Below are 23682 nucleotides of genomic sequence, written 5' to 3'. Positions count from 1 at the left end.
CAGACAGAATAAGGCAATTATATATATAGATAACAAAAATCATACATGAACTACACAATACGTAAATTCTAGAATACCCGATGCGTAGAATCGGGCCACCTTCTAGTGTATTATAATGACAGTGACTGGTGAAGGATAGAAAAACTGAAAGTTTGAAAATTGCAAATTTAGCTAAAAGCCCTTTGTAGCATTCAGTGTTGCTGCCGCCTCCTGGCCAGCAGTTCTCAGCCATCTCCAGGTCCTGTACACACTGTACACGATACGTCTGCGGTTATCACCCTGCCGCCGACATGACTCTCTCGCTATCACTGCATCCAGTCCACTCTGACTGGAGGTAACCCTGGAGGCTACGAGTACGCATGCGCGTTCGGTCACGCTTCCTGGCACTGTCGTGGACGAGCCCGTGATTACGTCAGCGCGTCCGTTAGTAGCAGTGACGAGGAGACAGATCATCCGGACATGGCGTACGCTTATCTCTTCAAATACATTATCATCGGCGACACCGGTAAGAGGCTGCTGGGCCGGGAGGTGGCGGTTATGTGTGTGGTGGCGCCGCGATCAGGACGGGAGGGGTACGGGATTGCTGTGCGCGGAGGCTGCTGTGCGGGCGGGGCCGCCGGTCCAACCATTTCCGCAGTGTTGGAGTCGTTGACGTGGTGGATGCGAGCGGTGCCAGGGCCTGGTCCTGCGGGGGAGAGCGCTGTGTGCCCGGGGCGGAGGCCGCTGGGACCCGGGGGACAGCAATGCTGCCCGGATAACGAGCCCTGGGCCGTGTCCTGTACAGCCGGGTGTGAGTGTGGGCCCGGTGTGTGGGTTGTCCGTACACTGGGTGTGTGATGTATAGAGGGGGGTCTGTAAAGCCAGCAGTATGGGGGTCAGTGGTATAAAGGAGTCTGTAGGGCCCGGTGTGTGGTGTACGGGGGTCTGTGGTATATAGGGGTCTGTATGATGTGTATGAGGGGTCTGTACACTGGGTGTATGGTGGCCTGTGGTATATAGGGGTCTGTATGAGGGGCCTGTACACTGGGTGTATGGTGGCCTGTGGTATATAGGGGTCTGTATGAGGGGTCTGTACACTGGGTGTATGGTGGCCTGTGGTATATAGGGGTCTGTATGAGGGGCCTGTACACTGGGTGTGTGGTATATGGGGAGGGGGTATGATCTACAGCCAAGTGTATGGGGTCAGTGGTATATAAGCGTCTGTACACTGGGTGTATGGTGGCCTGTGGTATATAGGGGTCTATATCATGGGCCTATACACTGGGTATGTGGTATATAGGAGTTTGTAGTACCCAGTGTGTGGGGGTCTGTACACTGGGTGTTTGGTGTATGGTGGCCTGTGGTATATAGAGGTCTGTATGAGGGGACTGTACACTGGGTGTGTGGTATATGGTGAGGGGATGTGATCTACAGCCAAGTGTATGGGGGTCAGTCGTATATAAGTGTGTGTACACTGGGTGTATGGTGGCCTGTGGTATATAGGGGTCTGTTGGAATGGGCGTGTGGTGTATGGGAGTCTGTGGTATATAGGGATCTGTAGGACCGGGTGTTGCAGTCTGTACGATTTGTATGAGGGGTCTGTACACTTGGTGTGTGTGTGGTGTATATGGGGAAGTGGGGTCTACAGCCAGGTGTATGGGGGTCAGTAATACATAAGTGTCTTTAGGGCTGGATGTATGGGGGTCTGTAGGGCCGGGCATGTAGTGCATGGGGGTCTTAACGGCTGGGCACGTGGTGCATGGGGGTCTGTGCGGCTGGGCACGTGGGGAGGGATCTGTTTATAAATAGAAACACAGAAATATAGTCAATTGATCTAAAGCGACTGTCAGTAAAAAACGACTGTTCAAACTAAGCACAGGCGCTCATGCATCATGGCAGTGATAATGTCAGTGCACCTCCCTCCTGCTTGTTTTCACTCGATCTCCTCCCTTTTATGGCTCTATGAAGCCTGAGCTGTCAATCAGAGGGAGAGGGTGGAGAGAGGCAGGAAGGTGCATGTAAATGATTGGACATATGATAAAGCGAGCGCCTGCACTTGGTTTGAACAGTCATTCTGTGCTGACAGTGCAGCAAAAATGTATACAAACTAATAAATAACTTGAGGCGCATATCGCTACCTTATACATTGCTGTTAGTCCACTGGAGGAACCTTTTACATGTTAAGACACCTCAAGCAGGAACGAGACACCCATACACCTGTGCGGCAAGGTTTGAGGAATGTTTTGCCATGCTATATACACTTGGGCAAATCATCAAGATCTACTGCTTTCAACTCCTTGCAGACCAATGACATCTCACATATACTCAATGGGAGACCAGTCCGGAGATGCTGCAGGCCATGGTAGCATGTTTAGGCCACGCAGGCTGCTCAGTGGCACAAGCAGTAAGTGGCCTGGTGTTTGCCGTATTGATAAGCGGCTTCTAGGACACTGCGTAAGCAGCTTCTACCACTGGCTCCTCAACCAAATCAATGTAACGCTGATTTGTTGATGTATGTGGAATGAAGGTGAGAGGCCCGGCTATAGTATATTATGCCACCTTATACAGTAATCCCAGGCATACGGCTGGTGTGGTGTTCCATTGTGAAGGCCTTGTCATGGGGTTGACCACGTGGTCTCCAAACCAATCTCCAACTATTATCGTGTCTAAGTCAAAAGAAGGACTCGTCGATGAAGAGCATAGATCTCTGATTCAGCCTCCATTTCTGCCTTGCTTTGCACCATGAAAGCCTTTGAAACAGATGGCATGAGGTAGCCCAATGCCGTGTAAATGCATTCTGGTGCCTTGTGTAGACACAGTTTGCCCCGATATATCAAGACCAGCATTGTTTACCACTGTGCTTGATGAGGAAATGGGTTATAGACAGTCACACCTGATTGATGAAGAGGTGTACGCTTTATGAATCAGGAACACAGGACAAGTGTGCGCCTCACCACAAATCCTATTCCGGTCCCTGCTGGTGTAAGATTTGTGACGAATGAGGTTTTGTCATGCTCAGCTCTGCCCACTTTGTCGGAGCAGGGCGGAAAATGGCGTGAGAATGCCAAGAGTTGTATAAATTTAGCACAGCCGCCAATTCCACCAACATTATGCAATCAAAAAGCTATACTACCTTAAAAACCTTGATGAATCTGGCCCCTGTGTGCTGCGTTAGCTTGGATGTGATGTCCAATTCCACTTGCAGTACAGAATGGATCAGTTGTGGAACTAATGGTATGACCATTTCTCCAAAGTGTCCCAGGAGACATTCTTAAACAAGAGAATATCCTGTACGCCATATATTTAAAGGGGTTGTCCAGCCTTTGGCTACAAGTCTGCTGTCATTTTGTGTGACTACAGACTTGTGATTCCTCACATCGGGTGCACTGAGGATTCTCTGGTGGCGGGAGTATGCAATTTTCATTTTTCTGGCCTCGTACAATACATTTGCATAGAGTGAGGCTTCCCCATCTATTGTGCCGTGACTACACACAAATCACATACCTGCATTTATGCTCCCAGTGCCAACAGTGGAGAATCCTAAGGCTATGTGCCCACGGGACAACATACCCGCGGATTATGCCGCAGGTTTACCGCAGCTGCTCCCCGGAATCCACAGCTATCCATTGCTGCAGTATTTTTGCGGAGTTGTTGCGGTAAACCTGTGTCAACAGTGCCGATTTCGTGTGGAATTCTCGCCCTGTATCTCCATGGTGAAGGAGCTGGAATTGCGCAGATATTTACGCATGAATAATTGACATGCAAGTTACATGCGGCTGAGGGAAATCCGCAACATTTTCCGCAGTCGCACATACTACACCATTGATACAGCACTCCCCAAATCCCATAGGGTAACATGGAGAGTGTCTGTACTTGCTAGAATCTGCGGATTTATCTAGAAAATCCAGATAAATCCACGGGTTTTGTGTAGCAAATTCCGCAGATAACATTGTCCCTTGAGCACATAGCCTAAAGGTCGCTTTACACGCAGCGACATCGCTAGCGATAGCACCCGCGTCGTTCGTGCGGCACGGGCAAATCGCTGCCCGTGGCGAACATTATCGCAGGTAGATGTCACACAAACTTACCTTCCTAACGACGTCGCTGTGGCCGGCGAACAACCTCTTTTTTTTTTTTTTTTTTTTTTTTTTTTTTAAGGGGGCAGTTCATGCGGCGTAACAGCGACGTCACACAGCGGCCCGCCAGTAGAAGCGGAGGGGCGGAGAGCAGCCACATGAACGTCACTCCCACCTCGTTGCAGGAGGACTCAGGAACGCTGTTGTTCGTCGTTACCCGGGGTGTCACACGTAGCGATGTGTGCTGCCTCAGGAACGACGAACAACCTGTGTCCCAAAAGAGCAACAATATTATGGAAATGTGTCAACAATCAACGATTTTGTGAGTATTTGGGATTGTTAGCGATCGCTCGTACTTGTCACTCGCAACGACGTCGCTAACGAGGCTGGATGTGCGTCATGAATTCCATGACCCCAGCGATATCTTGTTAGCGATGTCGTTGCGTGTAACGGGGGCTTAAGTGTGCACAATGTGAAGATTCACAAGTCTGCAGTCACCTACTGTAGTCTAAAGGCCCCGTCACACACAACGAGATCGCTAACGAGATTGTTGCTGAGTCACAGTTTCTGTGACGCAGGAACGATTTTGCCAGCGATCTCGTTGTGTGACACCTACCAGCGATCAGGCCCCCGCTGTGAGATCGCTAGTTGTTGTCGAATGGTCCGGACCATTTTCTTCAAAGGCGATGTCCTGCTGGGCAGGACGCATCGCTGTGTTTGACGCCTACCAACAACCTCGTTGATGATTGCGAACTCAGACATATAGACGTGCATTGTGCGTCGCCTTTTCCACGCCCCTTCAGTTCCGATTGGTAGCCGCTAATGCGTTGTGATTGGGCGGCCTTGCCTGTCGGATCGTAGTTGCAACTCCACCCGGATTCATTCGTCCCCGGTTCATTTGTTCCCGGTTGCGTGCTGTTTTTCGGATCGTAGTTGCGATTCCACCTGGATTTCAATAATTCTTCAGACAGCTACAGTGCTGGCCAAAAGTATTGGCACCCCTGCAATTCTGTCAGATAATACTCAGTTTCTTTTTGAAAATGATTGCAATCACAAATTCTTTATTATCTTCATTTCGTTTGTCTTCAATGAAAAAAAATTAAAAAAAATTGTCATAAAGCCAAATTGGATATAATTCCCCACCAAACATAAAAAAGGGGATGGACAAAAGTATTGGCACTGTTTTGAAAAATCATGTGATGCTTTTCTAATTTGTGTAATTAACAGCACCTGTAATTTACCTGTGGCACCTAACAGGTGTTGGCAATAACTAAATCACACTTGCAGCCAGTTGACATGGATTAAAGTTGACTCAGCCTCTGTCCTGTGTCCTTGTGTGTACCACATTGAGCATGGAGAAAAGAAAGAAGACCAAAGAACTGTCTGAGGACTTGAGAATCCAAATTGTGAGGAAGCATGAGCAATCTCAAGGCTACAAGTCCATCTCCAAAGACCTGAAAGTTCCTGTGTCTATGGTGTGCAGTGTCATCAAGAAGTTTAAAGCCCATGGCACTGTGGCTAACCTCCCTAGATGTGGAAGGAAAAGAAAAATTGACGAGCGATTTCAACGCAAGATTGTGCGGATGGTGGATAAAGAACCTCGACTAACATCCAAACAAGTTCACGCTGCCCTGCAGTCCGAGGGTACAACAGTGTCAACCCGTACTATCCGTCGGCGTCTGAATGAAAAGGGACTGTATGGTAGGATACCCAGGAAGACCCCACTTCTTACCCCGAGACATAAAAAAAAGCCAGGGTGGAGTTTGCCAAAACTTACCTGAGAGAGCCTAAAACGTTTTGGAAGAATGTTCTCTGGTCAGATGAGACAAAAGTAGAGCTTTTTGGGAAAAGCCATCAACATAGAGTTTACAGGGAAAAAAAAAGAGGCATTCAAAGAAAAGAACACAGTCCCTACAGTCAAACATGGCGGAGGTTCCCTGATGTTCTGGGGTTGCTTTGCTGCTTCTGGCACTGGACTGCGTGACTGTGTGCATGGCATGAAGTCTGAAGACAACCAACCAATTTTGCAGCATAATGTAGGGCCCAGTGTGAGAAAGCTGGGTCTTCCTCAGAGGTCATGGGTCTTCCAGCAGGACAATGACCCAAAACACACTTCAAAAAGCACTAGAAAATGGTTTGCTAGAAAGCACTGGAGACTGCTAAGGTGGCTAGCAATGAGTCCAGACCTGAATCCCATAGAACACCTGTGGAGAGATCTCAAAATGGCAGTTTGGAGAAGGCACCCTTCAAATCTCAAGGACCTGGAGCAGTTTCCCAAAGAAGAATGGTCTAAAATTCCAGCAGAGCATTGTAAGAAACTCATTGATGGTTACCGGAAGCGGTTGTTCGCAGTTATTTTGGCTAAAGGTTGTGCAACCAAATATTAGGCTAAGGGTGCCAATACTTTTGTCTGGCCCATTTTTGGAGTTTTGTGTGAAATGATCAATGATTTGATTTTTGTTTCATTCTCTTTTGTGTTTTTTCATTGCAAGCAAAATAAATGAAGATAATAATACCAAAGAATGTGTGATTGCAATCATTTTCAGGAAGAAACTGAGTATTATTTGACAGAATTGCAGCGGTGCCAATACTTTGGGCCAGCACTGTATACTCCCTAAACACGGTAGGCATCTTTTGGGGGTCTCAAAATTGTTCCCATTTTCATTCATAGGACACCTACTTGCTATTATAGCATTTTAGCATTTTTTACACCTATAGTGCCATTTATAGTGCCGTTCTTCTATATGTCTTCATACTGTCCTCTGGCCACCAATCAGAGCTGAGGGGCGCGGAAAAGGCGACACATACGCACACTTACATGTCTTACATCTTCAAACACTACGCCCCTATTCGAGGTCTGATCGTCACACTAGCCTCTGTGTGACAGGGTCCCAACGACCGCCAAGATCGTTATACAGGTCGCCCATCGTTACTGCGTCGTTGGTAAGGTCTGACTGACACATCTCATCAGCGACCACCCAGCGATCCTTATCAGGTCGTATCATTGTCGGGATCGCCGGTAAGTCGTGTGTGACTGGGCCTTGAGGCAGGACACCATTAACTGCTGTAGACAAACAGTGGTTTCAGTGGTCAGATGGCACACATGTACACGTCACTGCTGAGGCTGATAATTGCTTGCTGCAGTCAGGTGACCGATGCAATCACTGTTTAATCAGCAGTAGATTATCAAAACTACACTAAGGGGTGCTTCACACATAGCGAGATCGCTACCGAAATCACTGCTACGGCACGGTTTTGGTGACGCAACAGTGACCTCATTAGCGATCTCGCTGTGTGTGACACTGAGCAGCGATCTGGCCCCTGCTGTGAGATCGCTGCTCGTTACACACAGCCCTGGTTCGTTTTCTTCAAAGGCGCTCTCCCGCTGTGACACACAGATCGCTGTGTGAGAGAGCGACGAAATGAAGCGAGCAGGGAGCAGGAGCCGGCATCTGGCAGCTGTGGTAAGCTGTAACCAGGGTAAACATCGGTTAACCAAGGTGGTTACCCGATATTTACCATAGTTACCAGCCTCCGCAGCTCTCACGCTGCCTGTGCTGCCGGCTCCGGCTCTCTGCACATGTAGCTGCAGTACACATCGGGTTAATTAACCCGATGTGTACTGTAGCTAGGAGAGCAGGGAGCCAGCGCTAAGCAGTGTGCGCGGCTCCCTGCTCTCGCGGTTATGATCGCTGCTTCTGCTGTGTTTGACAGATAAGCAGCGATCATAACAGCGACTTACAAGGTCGCTCTTACGTCACAGAAAATGGTGACGTAACATCGACCTCGTTGTCGCTTAGTGTGAACCAGCCCTAAGCAGCCAGTAAGTGACATCACCGGAATCCTGATCTCTGCCCCTACATTATGCTGCTCACAGATTAGGTGGCAAAAACCTGGTGACAGCAGCTCTTTCATAGAGAATACAGGAATGCTTGGTCGAGCCAAACAATCCAATTTATGGGAAAGACTTGAGATATAACAGTCAGTCAAGTAGTTGGTCAGCCGATAGCTATCCAAAGTGCAGGCATTTGCAGATCTGCCCCTATTCATTTGATTAGGGGCAGATGTGGAGTACACAGCCACTATGCAGCTAATGGAGCTGTGGTGTTCTGCTCTACAACTGATCACGTCTGTCCGGCACAGGGAACAGCTGATCAGCAGGGTTGGCGGGTGGGTGCTGCAGCCCCAGCAATCTGATCGTGATCATTTATAAATGTAAAAGTACTGGACAACCCCTTTTAAGATAGGAATAACACACTAGACTAGAATAACTATCCACACTAGAGTTAAGTATAAAGATTTGCAGGGTCCATCATCCACATCTTTATTCGGTGGTAGCTGGGTCGGGGCAGTTCGAACTTTCTGGGTTCCTCTTAGGATTGGTAACGTCTGAGACACACAAGCAATATACATCAGTGATGAAGAATGTTTATTTCTGATTTTGTTGTTTATTGGTTGACTAGACTAGAATAAGTGTACACATGCCTACATCAAGGCTCCAATACACATTAGTGCCCATTATCAGCAGTTTGAATGCATCATGATTTTTGCTGCGTCCAAAACGCTGCGTTGCAAAGAGGATGGGCTTCATAGAAATCCCATTCCCACGATGCTTTTCTATGCAGGATAAACTGAGGTGACATTGCTTTCCAAGCCGCAGCATGTCAATTTATGGCTTCAGAGACATGAGCGTGCTCAGCTGAAGAATACAGCACAAATCCGCTGCTCCCAAAATCCTGATCGTGTGCACGGACACTGCGTCCTCCCAGGGAGAACACTAACATCACTGCAGGAGGAAAGACGCTGCACCAAGAATGCAGTGTTTCTTGATCGTGGGCACTAATCCTTAAAGTTGTCTGAGTGAGTGATAGCATAGGGATCAGCCGTCCTTCCAATGTGCATGGTAGCCTCCCAACAGGATGTCAGGGGAGGGAAGGAGGATTCAAATGCTATCCTTTATTTCTATGGTACTAAGCTGCTGTCATATGTCTGATGATGTCTGCTGTCTCACTCGTCTGTCTCCATAAAAACCACAGGAATATTGAGCTGAGTATTCCAGTATGGCGGAATCAGGAGAGATGACTTTCATGTCATTTTTCAAATGCAAAAATGCTGTTTTTTGTTTGTTTGTTTTTTTTTTGTATCTACACCAAAATACGCAATAGTTGTGTGTGTGTGTGTGTGTGTGTGTATATATATGTGTGTATATACACACACACACACTATATGTGTATATATATATATATATATATATATATATATATATATATATATATATACACACACACTATATGTATTATATATAATATATATCTATATCCATACATGTTAATGTATTTTCTTCTTCTTTTCTTTAAAAAAAAAAAAAATAATAATATTGATTCTGTGTGTTAACACAATTACATTTTTTTTATGGGCTTCTTTTTTTTTTTTTTTTTTCCTCTCCCCCTAGAATCCTGTAGTGGAAAAAGTTTACAAACTCAGTTTACAAACAGAATGTGTCTCCAGGTTTCCGCCACCTAATCGGAGAGCAGTATAATCTGGAGGCTGATACCCTTATGTCAGCGGTGTCACTTGCTGGGCTGCTTGTTGTAATTTTCATAATCTTAAGTTATTTTTCTCTCTAGTGGAATAGTACACTTGTTGCCGCGTACTGGTAGATCTGCAGCACGCAAAACTTTTTATAAAAACTACATCAAGCCCAGTAAGTGACACATCGCTGGGAGTGAGCTTCTCTGCCCCCACATCATGCTGCTCTCACATAGGGAAGCGAAAACCTGGTGACAGATTCCCTTTAAATGCACAATGACAATGAGTTTTCATGAAATCACATCCAATTTGCTTGAACTGTTAAAATTCAACAGACTTATGTATACAAAAAAATGGAACAAAAAACATTCTATCTATGCTCTGTGGAAACATGGCCTCATAGCCCAAATTATTTTGTTCAGTTGCCTAGCAACAGGTATGCCAAAAAGTCACAAGCAGGTGGCTGCACTAGAGCACCATCATCTCTGGAGGCCAGTATAGACACTCTCCTCCGTCAGTCAATGATGCCTTAGGCTATGTGCGCACGTTGCGTAAAAACATGCAGTTACGCTGCGCTTTGCAGCGCAGCGTAACTGCATGCGTCCTGCGGCCCCTGCACAGTCTATGGAGATTGTGCAGGGGCCGTGCGCACGTGGCGTTTAAGAGCGCAGCGCTTCGGCTACTGCCGAAGCGCTGCGCAAAAAGAAGTGACATGTCACTTCTTTCCTGCGCTTTGCCGGCAGCTCCTGCTCTGTCTATGGCAGGAGCTGCAGGCAGAGCGCATGGAATCGGCGCTCACTACGGACATTTCTGCAGCGATCTAAAGCGCACATGTGCTCTTCAGATCGCTGCAGAAATTTCTGCAGGGCTTGTACGCAACGTGCGCACATAGCCTTAGGCTAAGTTCACACATCCTGTGTTTTGCATCAGTCACAATCCGTCGCCTTGGGGAATTACGGTAACCTGCAAAATATTTTGCAGGAATCCTGTATTTCCCCATAGACTTCTATTAGCGACGGATTGCGACTGATGACCCTGCGTTGCATCCGCTGCGTCGCGGTCCGTCGTTTTTGACTGACCGCCGAGCGGGGAGCAACGCAGAATGTAACGTTTTTCTGGCCGTCAAAATTAACGCGCCGCGCAGGAATCCGTCGCCATCCGTCAAGCTTGTAATGCATGTCTATGGTGCTGGATTCCGTCGTAATCCGTCTTACAACGGAATCCAGCGCAGGATTCCGTCATGCTCTACTGAGCATGCCCAGCATGCTTGGCACGCCCACTGGGCTGTCCCAAACACAGACGGATCATGACTGATCCGTCAAAAAACGGACGCACAGCGGATGTAACGGACGCAACTGATCCGTTTTTTCACAGGATTCCTGTGAAAGGAATCCTGTGAAAAACACATCAGTTGCATCAGTTGACATCTTGAAAATGACTGATCCGTTGCTGACGGACCTGACGGATTGAAAACACAGGATGTGTGAACTTAGCCTTACCAACACGTCTTCCACTAAGGTTTCTTCACCATGATATTACTAGTGAGGTAGGGATGGTCTGGCCTCTAAGTATAAATACACAGATAGTGATAGGGCCAGGCATTCGGATTCCAGCTTTTATTTTTTTGTTGCAGTTTAGAAAGCGGCCATTGCAACCAGCAATAGATTATTGCTTCCAACATGGACATATTTTGGGTAAGGCTAGATATTCCGGTAATAGCCACCATCATAACGTTGCAGGCCTGCATACTGCTAAGGCTCTGGTCTGTTCATAGCTGCGTTTTACATTCTCTTTCTGTACCAAATTAAGCTCACAAAAATAATTTCTGTGGAAATTGGGTACACTACGAAACTGGCCCAAACTGAATTGGAGACGTCTTGTGGATTATGATGGGGTCTGTCTGGTTTCTGTTGATGATTGAACAAATGTATTTGCAATAGTTTTTTTGCCATACATAACCACCCTAAAGGCCGCTTTACACGCAACGACATCGCTAACGAGGTATCGTTGGGGGGGGGTCACAGAATTAGTGACCCACATCCGGCTTCGTTAGCAATGTCGTTGCGTGTGACACGTACGAGCGACCGCTAACTATCAGAAATACTCACCAAATCGTTGATTGTTGACATGCGCTGTAACGAGTAACCCGACTGCTGCACTATTTGTGCGAGTAGCGAATAGTACGGCATTCGGGTTACTCGTTACATTGCGAGTATTCTGCTTGACTTGCATTGCACACGCTGTTCGGAATGTATATGCGAGTATTAGACAGCACTTGTTACGAGTATCGCGAATCCAAGTATTTTGAAACTCGCTCATCATTACTCAGGACTGCAGGTGGTTGGTTCATTATCCAAGCTATTCTGTGGACATTATTGTTGTGACGGCTGCAGTATGTGGTTTAGCACTGTCTGAAATATGCAAGGCCTCTCCTGAAATAGACATTGTCTGGTTGGGCGCATATGTTGTAAAACAGTGTTCTCCAACTCCAGTTCTCTAGAGCCACCATCAGTGCATGTTTTCAGGATTTCCTTAGCATTGCACAGGTGTTGGAATTATCTCCAATGTAGGTGACTAAATTATCACTGTGGAAACCCTGAAAACTAGCACTGATGGCGGACCTTGAGGACTGTAATTGGGGGAACACTTCTAAAACCTTTATAGAAGGGTACGCTCTTACTGGCATATAAAATGGATGAGTGCAATGAGGTTAAATTTTTTGCACTCGATCCAATGTTAATCAATTACTTGGGTCCGATCTGCAAGATTTTCCTCAGCTCAAATTGGACTGAGGAAAAAAATCTCAGCATACTATGATTGACCGCGTATATCGGATGAGACTCGCCAATGCAAGTCTATGGCTACAAGAGAGAATGACGGACGTCACATGGACCATCCGTATGCCGTTCGTTTTTTACAGATACATTCCCATTCTGTAGCACAGATCACCGGAAACGGTCCTATATGGAAGTGATTGTAGAATAATAGCTGCTCAGAAAAAACCTCATTGTACAGTGCAGCCTCGGTTAATGAGTAACCCAGTTTGCGAGTATTTCGCTTAACGAGCAAAGCTTTCTGTAAATTTGTAACTCACTTTACGAGCAAGCTTTGCCGTACGAGAAAAATACCGCACACACTTCCGGTTCCATACATCCACCGCGCTCTGACTCGCTCTTACAGTCTGCACAAACACACACATTATGCTCTCCTTACCTTCCGTTCCATCGCCGGCCTCATGGTTCTTGTAGTTCGCCGTCACAGGATGTGTATCAGTAATCATCACGACAAGGGTGGGACTTCCGCTGTCAGCCACTACTCAAAGGCAGCGCGCTGGCCAATCACAGGCAAGCGGCTTCTGCCTTTGACGTCAGCGCTCTGGCAGCGGAAGTTCCTCCCTCTTTGCAATGGTTACACATCCTGTACCGGCGAACTACAAGTTCCAAGAGGCCGGCGATGGAACGGAAGGTAAAGTGAGCATAATATGTGTGTGCTTGTGTGTTTTGTGCCTGTGTGGAATGGCACAATAAAGGACCAGGATGGGACATTTTAACAAGTTGTGGAACAAATTGTCTGGATTGCAATGATTTCCTATAGGAAATCTTGCTTTGCTAGACGAGTAACTTGGTTAACAAGCACAGTCCCAGAACGGATTGTTCTCGTTAACCAAGGTTCCACTTATATATGGATGCTATATGGTGAGAAAAAAAGTTGCACGCTCGCATACTAAAATGGGTGTCACTCGTCCCACTTTTCTGGATGAGAATGGGACCATTTTTTTTATACGCCTCTTGAGAGCTCGAATGCTAGCTTTGGTATCACCTCTCAGTATGTGTAAGCTTCCCATGCCATGGACATGAATGCTTTTTTCAAATTAAATAGAAAAATATCTAAGGCTGCTTTCACACTACTTTTTTTTAGCATGCGTCATGAACGTTTTTTTGCTGTAAAAGTGGATCCTGTTTTTACAAAGAAAAACACATGCAAACGCATGTGTTATTTTGCAGGATCCTGTCACTTGAAGTTTATGGGCGGGCATTGAAGTCATGTGATCGGGAGTGAGGGGAACTGAACGTGATAGACTGAGAGCCGGCATCTGACAGCTGCGGAGGCTCGTAACCAAGGTAAACATCAGGTAACTAAGTGAACTGCTTTGCTTGGATACCCGATATTTACCTTGGTTACGAGCGTTCGCAGCTGCTAGAAGCTGGGCTGCCTGCTCCCTGCACACGTAACCAAAGTAAACATCGGGTAACTAAGCGAAGCGCTTTGCTTGGTTACCCGACATTTACCTTGGTTACGAGCGTCCGCCGCTCTCAGGCGAGGGAGGGAGGGGGAGAGAGGGACTGATCAGGCCAGGCTGGTTTCTGGGCATGCTCAGTAGAGCAAGCAGGATCCTGTCTATCAGCATGCCAGCGTTCACATGCGTTTGCGTGCAGTATAGTCAGGATCCAGTGAAAAACAGTATTTGGACGCAGCTCAAAAACGCTACAAGTAGCGTTTTTGAAAAAGTTAAAAAAAACTGCAAGTCGCTGGATCCTCACTATAAGGCTGCTTTCACACATCCGGTTTGTGCTGAGCGGCACAATCCCGCTCAAAAACCTATGCAACGGATGTGGCAAAAAAACTGATCCGTTGCATAAGTTTTTCCATGCGGCGGCCGGATGCGGTTTTTGCCGCAGGACGCCGCATCCGGCGTCCATAGGCTTGCATTGTAAATCGCGCCGGATCCGGCGTGATGCGTTTTTTTCGCCGCACGAAAAAACGTGCCAGGTAACGTTACATCCGGCCGCCGCATGGGCTAAATATGCAGCATTCGGCAAAAACTGGACGCAACACAAGGCCATGCGGCACAATACGGCGCTAATGCAAGTCTAAGTCGGGGAAAAACGCAACCGGCGGCAAAAGAAAAGGTTGCGTTTTTTTTCTGCAGAGCGCTGTATTGTGCTGCACGGCAAAAACCGGATGTGTGAAAGCAGCCTAACGCACGCAAATGCATGTTGACGCGAGTCAATTGCAAATGCATTGAAATGATAACGCATTTGCACTGGATCCGTTTTTGCGTTAAAAAAAACGTTCATGACGCATGTTAAAAAAAAGTAGTGTGAAAGCAGCCTAACTTTAAATTTTTTAAAAAAAATGGAGGCAATAAGATTTGTCCAAATCATTGCATTCTTGTTTTGTTTGCATTTAACACAGCAGCCCAAATTTTTATTTTTTTAAATTGGGTTTGTATTTGGAGCCTGTTGATATTGTGCATTAATTCAGGCTCATTTCCTGTGGCTGTAAATGCCTAGAATAGCTACTAGAGTGGAGGTAATGTCAGATCATCCTATTCATAGTATACATTATGCATCCGTAAGCAGAAAGGAATATTAGTCAGCAATTGCTCTGCGTCCCATGAGGACAGCGCACTGCGCTAAATAATTTTTAGTATTTTCTGATCCTTCAACCCTTTCACAATCATTGTATCATGTAATGATTTGTCAAAGTTCGTGTCCTTGCCTTTGATGTGGGTTCGTACGCATCATTCCCCACACATGGCTGATTAATCAGCCATCAGGTGCCTCTAAGGCTACTTTCACACTTGCGTTGGACGGCTTCCGTTGCTATCCGCAGCCTTGAGGAATTACGGTAACCGTTGCAGGAAACCGTTATATTCCTCATAGACTTATATTAGCTACGGATAGCAACGGATGGTCTTGCGTTGCATCCGCTGCACAACGCAGCGTCGTTATTTTGACGCTGCGTCGGGCGGAGGGAACGCTGCATGTAACGTTTTTTGAGCAGCGCAATCCGTAGGATTTCACTGCGCATGCTCTCTCTGGCTCCCTGCACTCGTAACCAGGGTAAACATCGGGTTACTAAACAATGCGCTTTCCCTAGTTACCCGATATTTACCCTGGCTACGGGTGCAGGGAGCCCGACACTTTCCCGCTCGGCTCCGCCCCCTCCCGCACTTCATTCCACGTGTACACACGCACGCACACTCACCTGTCCCCAGCCTTGCATTCCTCGCTGCACTGACGTCCTCAGTGCCATGGTCCCGCTTGGTTCCACAAACCCCGCACTCCGCCCCCCTCACGCATTCTCGGCGGCTGAACGATCAGCTGATCACCCGGCGACCGGCTGCTGTGAGCGATCAGCTGATCACCCGGCGGCCGGCTGCTGTGAGCGATCAGCTGATCACCCGGCGGCCGGCTGCTGTGAGCGATCAGCTGATCACCCGGCGGCCGGCTGCTGTGAGCGATCAGCTGATCACCCGGCGGCCGGCTGCTGTGAGCGATCAGCTGATCGTTCACAATAGTCTGCCGCCAGTAAAACGAAAGAAGAATAAAAAAATAAAGATTCCGTTGTTTTGTACGATCTGTTGCATCCGTTGTGCCACTAAATGCAATACATCCGTTACACAACGCAATCCAACGGATGCCGTTCAACGCAAGTGTGAAAGTAGCCTAACAGCCATGGGGAACTCTGACAGTGGCGGGATTTAATACACGCCAGCATTGGGACGTCATTCCCCACACTAATGACATGGTCACGAGATGTTGATGGATTGTCAGGACAGGGGCTGATCTGTCATTACGATCTTCCTGTGAATGCAGGCTGCGAGGCGGCATTCACAGGAGACTGTGATTTCTGCTATATAGAGCACTGCTAATGCCCTGTTCAGTACAGCACAAGCGATCGCAGCTTCAAGTCTGCTGACGTGACTATTAAATACAATAAAAAGTGGGGTAAAAATATTTTAAAAATATGAAAAAGTAAATAAAACAATAAAAAATACTGCTTTTGGTATCGCTGCTTTTGTAAAAGTCTGATTTATCAAAATATAAAATTTTATTCCAATTGGTAAACGCTTAATGAGAAAAACAATCAAAACTCCACAATTGAGTGGTTTTGGGTGGTTCACTGCAACATTGCAATAAATTGCAGTTAGAGGCGATCAAAACATATCTACACCAAAATGGTATCAGTAAAAACGTCAGCTCAGGGCGCAAAAATAAGCAATCACTGTCCCATATCCAAAAAATGAAAACGCTATGGCTCACTGAAAATAAATGACGGCAAACCTTTGAATTGTAGTGTATGTGTCCCTCATATGTGCTGAATAATGGCCGTGTCTGACCATACAGGGATCTGGTGTGCACGTACCACAGCTCATGGGCCGGGGAGGACACAAAAGAGAGTATACAGATAGCACAGCATGGGATCACAGCTGATACTTTCTGTGAGGTAAAGCATTGTTTTTCAACAGGCAGGGAAATGTTTTACAAAAATAAAAAACAGCAGCTGCGATCTCATTCTGTCCTGTTCTTATACTTTTTTGCATTCCCATACATTGGCAGGGTGCCCAGGAGATGTGGTAGGTCTCTGTACGGTCAGACACGGCCATTACACAGTACATAGCAGGCTCAGTTTTATAAGATTATCTCAGCACAAGAATATTTTTTAAAATATGTCCAATTGTGGAACTTATTAATTATTGCAAGATCTATTGATTAAAATTAACTTTGTTTCTGGGACAACCCATTTAAGTATTGTCAGCCAATTTAGTACAAGCGCCCTCCATTGTGCAATGTGTGTCTATGTTCCGCTTAGAGATCTTTTTTGGGGTCCATAGTGAAGTGACTGCTTTCTTCAGTCTATAATATTTGGTTTAGAAAGTCACAATCTTTGTTTTGTAAAATCCTGTATTCCCACTATAATTCCTGAAGACTTGTGCTTAAAGGGGACCTTTCATCAATATTTTGAAAAGTTGCCAAAGAGCTGAATATGAAGCACCTTCAACAAAGTGACCGCATAGATTTTCCTGGAAGCGTTCCCTTCTTCTCCTGTACGGTAATGCCCAATCATAAAACGACAACGGCCACAGGGAGAGAAAGAAGCAAACCAGAGAAGGCCAGAACTTGCGTTTTCAGTGTAATCTAGTGAGAATTGCGTGTCTAACCCATCACACTGCAATGTCTTCAGGAGGAGACTAAAGCCATTACTTGGGATCTAGAGCATTAGTATTTATCTGAGAATAATGCCCCAATGCCTGGGCTAAGATCTGAGCATTGTAGGGAATAACGCAGGTATCAAATTATGTGCGTTTCATTGCGTTATTCCTGCTGTATTTTGTGTTTTTCTGGACATAGTGATCATCACTACCCTGCGTTTAGCAGGGAAGTGATGTCGTTAGGACAGGAAGAGGAAATTGAGCAGAGAGTAAACATACACATATCACCCTCACATACAGATACATACATATATAATGCACAGACGCACAGAAATCAGAAACGTACATAATAAAATACAAAAACGTGGGCTCTGCCATATTTTTACCATCCAGCCCAGGTAAGCACACAGCAGTGGCCTGGTATTTTCAGGCTGGGGAGGGCAAGGGCCATGGTAATTGCCCCCCCCCCCCCCCCACCTCGCAGCCAAGGATATCAGCCCGCAGCTGCCCCGAGAATATTGCATCCATTATGCGACAGTCCCGGCGTGTTACTGGCACTTCCTGATTGCTGTGATGCGGTGGCAATTGGGGTAATAAGGAGTTAATGGCAGCCCATAGCACCTGTTACTAAGTCCAAGATTAGTAATGGCAGCGTCCTTAACACGACATCACTAATCTGTAAGTGAAAGTAAATAAACACACACACACCGAAAAATCCTTTATTTGAAGTAAAACACAAAAAACTCCCCGTCTTTCACCACTTTATTAAACCCCCCCCAAAACCCAGGTTCGACGTAATCCACACGAGGTCCCACGACGCTTGCATACTGATCCAGCGACGTCTGACACATAGTACTCAATGCAGCATCGTTCCGTGAACAAGAGTGCAGGGGTAACTCCAGGACATTTCTTACTGTTGGTGATGTCAACACATTAACGCTCGCGAGAACTTCAGGGCCTCACAAGCGGTAATAGAGTGATGTCACCGACCATCAGTGACCCTGCGAGAACTCAGATCCAAGGTCCCGCAGGGTCACTGCTCTATCACAAATACTGTTGGGGTGGGAGGGGGGGGGCACATACATCAGAAATAAGCTGTAATATCTATCCATCTATCTATCCATTATCTATCTATCCCTCTCTATCTATCCATCCATTATTCCTCTATCTATTATCTATTTATCCATCCATTATATATCGAAGAAGAAGGAAATGACAACTTTTTTTTTTCTTTTCATCGTATTCTATTGCATTGAAGGCATAAAAAACACAGGCACCAACCCACGGAAAAAAAATGGGTGCGTTATTACCGCAGTTTTTGCCGCGGGTGCGGTATTCTGCCAGTATGTGCAGATTTTTCTTAAAAGTCCATTTTCTAGTGCGCACATAGCCTTAAAAGGGTCTTAAAAAAAACCAAACACAGAGAAGGGTGAAAATGTCTACAGTAGTATCAAAACTATATGCTGTGTAAGTGTTCCACCCTTTGTAAGTAGGAGATTTGTAAAAACCCCAAAACTGTGCTGCTCATAACAACCAATCACAGCACAGCTCTGTTCCTTATGGTGCTTTTCAAAAATGAAAACTGTTATGATATTGGAAATACAAACCTATGGCAGCATCTACAGTCATGGCCAAAAGTTTTGAGAATGCTACAAATATTAATTTTTACAAAGTCTACTGCTTAAGTTTTTCTAATGGTAATTTGCATTTACTCCAGAATGTCATAAAGAGTGATCATCGTAACAGCGATTACTTGCAAAGTCAATATTGGCTAAGAAAATGAACTTCAACCCCCAAAACACATTTCAACATCATTGCATTCCTGCCTTAAAAGGAGCAGCTAACATTGTTTTAGTGATTGTTCCATTAACACCGGTGTGGGTGTTGATGAGGACAGGGCTGGCGATCAATCAGTCATGATTATGTAAGAATGACACCACTGGACACTTTAAAAGGAGGCTGGTGCTTGGTATCATTGTTTCTCTTCAGTTAACCATGGTTATCTCTAAAGAAACACGTGCAGCCATCATTGCTCTGCACAAAAATGGCCTAACAGGAAAGAGTATCGCAGCTACAAAGATTTAACCTCAGTCAACAATCTATTGCATCATCAAGAACTTCAAGGAGAGAGCTTCCATTGTTGCCAAAAAGGCTCCAGGGCGCCCAAGAAGGACCAGCAAACGCCAGGACCGTATCTTAAAACTGTTTCAGCTGTGGGATCGGACTACCAGCAGTGTCGAGCTAGCTCAGCAATGGCAGCAGGCTGGTGTGAGTGCTTCTGCACGCACTGTGAGGCGGAGACTGCTTGAGCAAGGCCTGGTTTCAAGGAGGGCAGCAAAGAAGCAACTTCTCTCCAGAAAAAACATCAGGGACTGACTGATATTCTGCAAAAGGTACAGGGAGTGGACTGCTGAGGACTGGGGTAAAGTCATTTTCTCAGATGAATCCCCTTTTCGATTGTTTGGGACATCTGGAAAACAGCTTATTAGGAGAAGAAGAGGTGAGCGCTACCACCAGTCTTGTCTCATGCCAACTGTTAAGCATCCTGAAACCATTCATGTGTGGGGTTGCTTCTCAGCCAAGGGAATCGCACCACTCACAGTCTTGCCTAAAAACACAGCCATGAATAAAGAATGGTACCAGAATGTCCTCCAAGAGCAACTTCTCCCAACTGTCCAAGAGCAGTTTGGCGCCCAACAATGCCTTTTCCAGCATGATGGAGCACCTTGCCATAAAGCAAAGGTGATCACTAAATGGCTCATGGAACAAAACAGAGAGATTTTGGGTCCATGGCCTGGAAACTCCCCAGATCTTAATCCCATTGAGAACTTGTGGGCAATCATCAAGAGACGGGTGGACAAACAAAAACCAACAAATTCTGGCAAAATGCAAGAATGGACAGCTATCAGTCAGGATTTGGTCCAGAAGTTGATTGAGAGCATGCCAGGGAGAATTGCAGAGGTCCTGAAGAAGGGTCAACACTGCAAATATTGACTTCCTGCATTAACTCATTCTAACTGTCAATATAACCTTTTGGTCTCATAATATGATTGCAATTATATTTCTGTATGTGATGTAAACATCAAACAAACACAATTAAAAACCAGAGGGCAACAGATCATGTGCAAATATCATTTTGGTGTCATTCTCAAAACTTTTGGCCATGACTGTACAGGAGTGTCCATAGAGATTTCTAGATTGGGAACCCCTACAGCAAGTACGTTTGTGTGAACTGATCGGCTTCATGCACCTGCTACTTTAACAAAAAAAAAAAAAGCCCTATATGGTATTACATTTCAAAAAAGGCTAAACATAATTTTTTTGCTTTTTGTCAATTAATATAAAATAATCCATTACTACTACTATTTTTGAAAGCGTTCTTTACTCGGACACATTTTTTTCCTCTTCTGCCTAAGATTTCTCTCAAGGTGACCTGCGATATATGGCACAAAGACAGCAGCTTTATGCAGTTTAATAAGGCTAGCCAGCATTTCAAAATGAATGGCTTATCTGTATGATAGGCAACCAATATTAGATTGATGGGGGCTTGACCACCTTGATCAGCTGACTTGTGAGGCTGACGGGCATCCTGTTCGCTGTTTACAGCCTCTTGCAGGCAATTTGCCTTAGGCCATAGGCTTCCCTGGCCCCTCCCCTCCCTCTTGCAGGCTATTTGCTTTTGGCCATAGGCTTCCCTGGCCCCTCCCCTCCTTTTTGCAGGCAATTTGTCTTTTGCCATAGGCTTCCCTGGCCCCTCCCCTCCCTCTTGCAGGCAATTTGCCTTAGGCCATAGGCTTCCCTGGCCCCTCCCCTCCCTCTTGCAGGCTATTTGCTTTTGGCCATAGGCTTCCCTGGCCCATCCCCCTCCTTTTTGCAGGCAATTTGTCTTTTGCCATAGGCCTCCCTGGCCCCTCCCCTCAAAGTTGCTCAGTAAGATATTGCAAAGTTGTTCCATAGACGTGAATAGGACAGTTCTGCCATATCTTGAATCACTGCTGTGAGAATTACTGCACAGGGATGAACCAACATGCAATCTGCTAAAAAGCATTAAACAAGGCTGCGATACACAAGTGTTAAGGCAAATAGCTGGTAACCTGGTACCTTTGGCCTCATATTGGAACGTCTGTTTCAAACAGCTGGGTAGGCCCATTGACCCCTTACACAGATTGTCTTGGGCTCCTGTCTTCAGGCCCACAGCTAATTCTTGTTGTGAGGGCTCCTTTATGATTGACACTTCAGGGTTGCCGCCTGGTTAAACCACTAGTTCAAACTGTGCGCTCTCTTAGGTTGTGTGCCCGCCATCGGTGTTTGCAGCGTTTTGGATGTAGCATGTTTTCGCTGCTTCCAAAACACTGCGCTGCACAGTACAAGAACAGTGGAGGGGATTTCTAAAAATCCAATGCCCACTGTGCGTGTACGGCCCACAGCGAAAACTCTAGGTACTTCACAGGCCTTTTGCAATTGAAATGACCTGTCAATCACCTCTAGCAGCATCGGGAAAAGCAGGACTCTTCTCTGGCTATTGTCCCTGGATCTTTAAAGCGTTTTAGGAAAAAATATACCTATCTGCAATAATTCAGCAATGTTCTAAATCAGGGGTCAGGAACCTTTTTGGCTGAGAGAGCCATGAACACCACATATTTTAAAATGTAATTACTTGACGGCCATACTCACCAGGGGGAGCGGCGGTGGTGGAGCGACTCAGAAGGTCCCAGAAGGCAGGGTAGGCGATGCTGTGGCACGAAGAGGGGGTGTAGCGACTCAAGAGGGTCAGTGTGCCGAGGGTCAGTGATACTGTGGGCTCATGGGGTGTCGTGGCAGCGATGACCATTGATCTGCTGGCAGACTGCTATGAATCTCCCACAGTGGATGAGATCGACTTCAAGAAAATGGCCACGGAGTCCTATCTGCGCACGCACCCCCTCCGCAGCCATTTGCTTGAAGTCGATCTTGTCAACTCCGGGAGAGTCAAAGCAGCCCGCCGGTAGATCAATGGTACTTGCAGCGACACCCCACGAGCCCGCAGTATCGCCGACCCTGCGCCATCACTGCCTCCCCAGTAAGCCATATGTTGTTTGTAAGACGCAGCCACATTTTTTTCCCCCAGTTTTGGGGGGAAAAAGGTATCTTGTGTTTTTTTTGTTTTTTTTTTAACTAAAGATTTGTCTGCGAGCTAGATGCAGCCATCAAAAGAGCCACATCTGGGGCTCGCGAGCCATAGGTTCCCGACCCCTGTTCTAAATCATGTTGCCTGCAGGAATCTGGTAGCAGGTTCCCTTTATGGCCTTTATACGCAGGCCAATAATTAGTAAGCTGATCATCTCACAAGTGATCCAATTGTTTATGCTAGAATATAAATCAGCAGTGACAGCAGCACATCATCCCGTGTGAATGAGGGGGCTGATCAAAGTATTAAAGAAGTTGTCTAGGCAGAGATGTCTTTCCCTAATCCCTTCTTTGTTATGTAACTGTATTACATGACTTCCCAGTTTCCAGCTCTGCTGCTCCTGTCCTCTTCTGCACAATGACTGCTCTGCACTTCAGCTTTGGTGGATCACACAGTCTACTGCAGGGTTTCCCAATCTGTGGCTTGCAGGCCTGTGATGTGTCTCGCGGCTGTTGGCTATCTTGGTGTATTAGTGCATTAGTCCAACAGACCTCTATGAAGAGTGTGTCTTCAAATGCTGACTTTTGTGAGTATCCCCACACAGAAGAGCAGATCTGGGAGAAAAGATATATGTAACCTGCGGATAGGTACATACTGCCAGTTAGCGGGGTGCTTGAAGCTGGGTGCAATAGTGTGATGAGTGTGCTTGATATACTGAATAGGGATAAAGTTGGGCACTCCCGGATGTAAGTATCATAACTATAAGGGACGGGGGCAAAAGGTCACAATATTCTTTTTGGAGACCAGGTTCTAAAGGGTGGAATGCTCCTTTAATTCCAGTTACGGTAATGATGAGTTTGGGCCTTGATGGATTGGACTTGCTTTTCCAGCACAACACAGATGCTCATCTGTATTGAGGTCTAGGGGATGATCATGTTCCTCAGACCATTCCTGAGCTTTTGCAGTGTGTCAGGGGGGGATAATTCTGCTGAAGGAGACCACTGTCATTAGCGAATACCGTGGTCATTTAGTAGTGCTCTTGGTCAGCAGTG

General features: G+C 46.3%; 1 protein-coding gene across 1 annotated transcript in view; it reads left to right on the top strand.

Moving 5' to 3' along the window:
* Positions 1 to 397: 397 nt before the first annotated feature.
* RAB2A (RAB2A, member RAS oncogene family) overlaps positions 398 to 23682 on the top strand; it is a 182562-nt gene continuing 159277 nt past the window's right edge. The window contains exon 1 of the mRNA XM_075353249.1: positions 398 to 505. Within this exon, the coding sequence (XP_075209364.1) occupies positions 460 to 505 (46 nt within the window). The 5' untranslated portion in view covers positions 398 to 459. The remainder of the gene's footprint in view (positions 506 to 23682) is intronic.

This window comes from Anomaloglossus baeobatrachus, chromosome 6 (genome assembly GCF_048569485.1).
Source record: "Anomaloglossus baeobatrachus isolate aAnoBae1 chromosome 6, aAnoBae1.hap1, whole genome shotgun sequence".
Lineage (NCBI taxonomy): Eukaryota > Metazoa > Chordata > Amphibia > Anura > Aromobatidae > Anomaloglossus > Anomaloglossus baeobatrachus.
The sequence above is the reverse complement of the archived record's forward strand: the minus strand, read 5'-3'. Positions and strand labels throughout refer to the sequence as shown.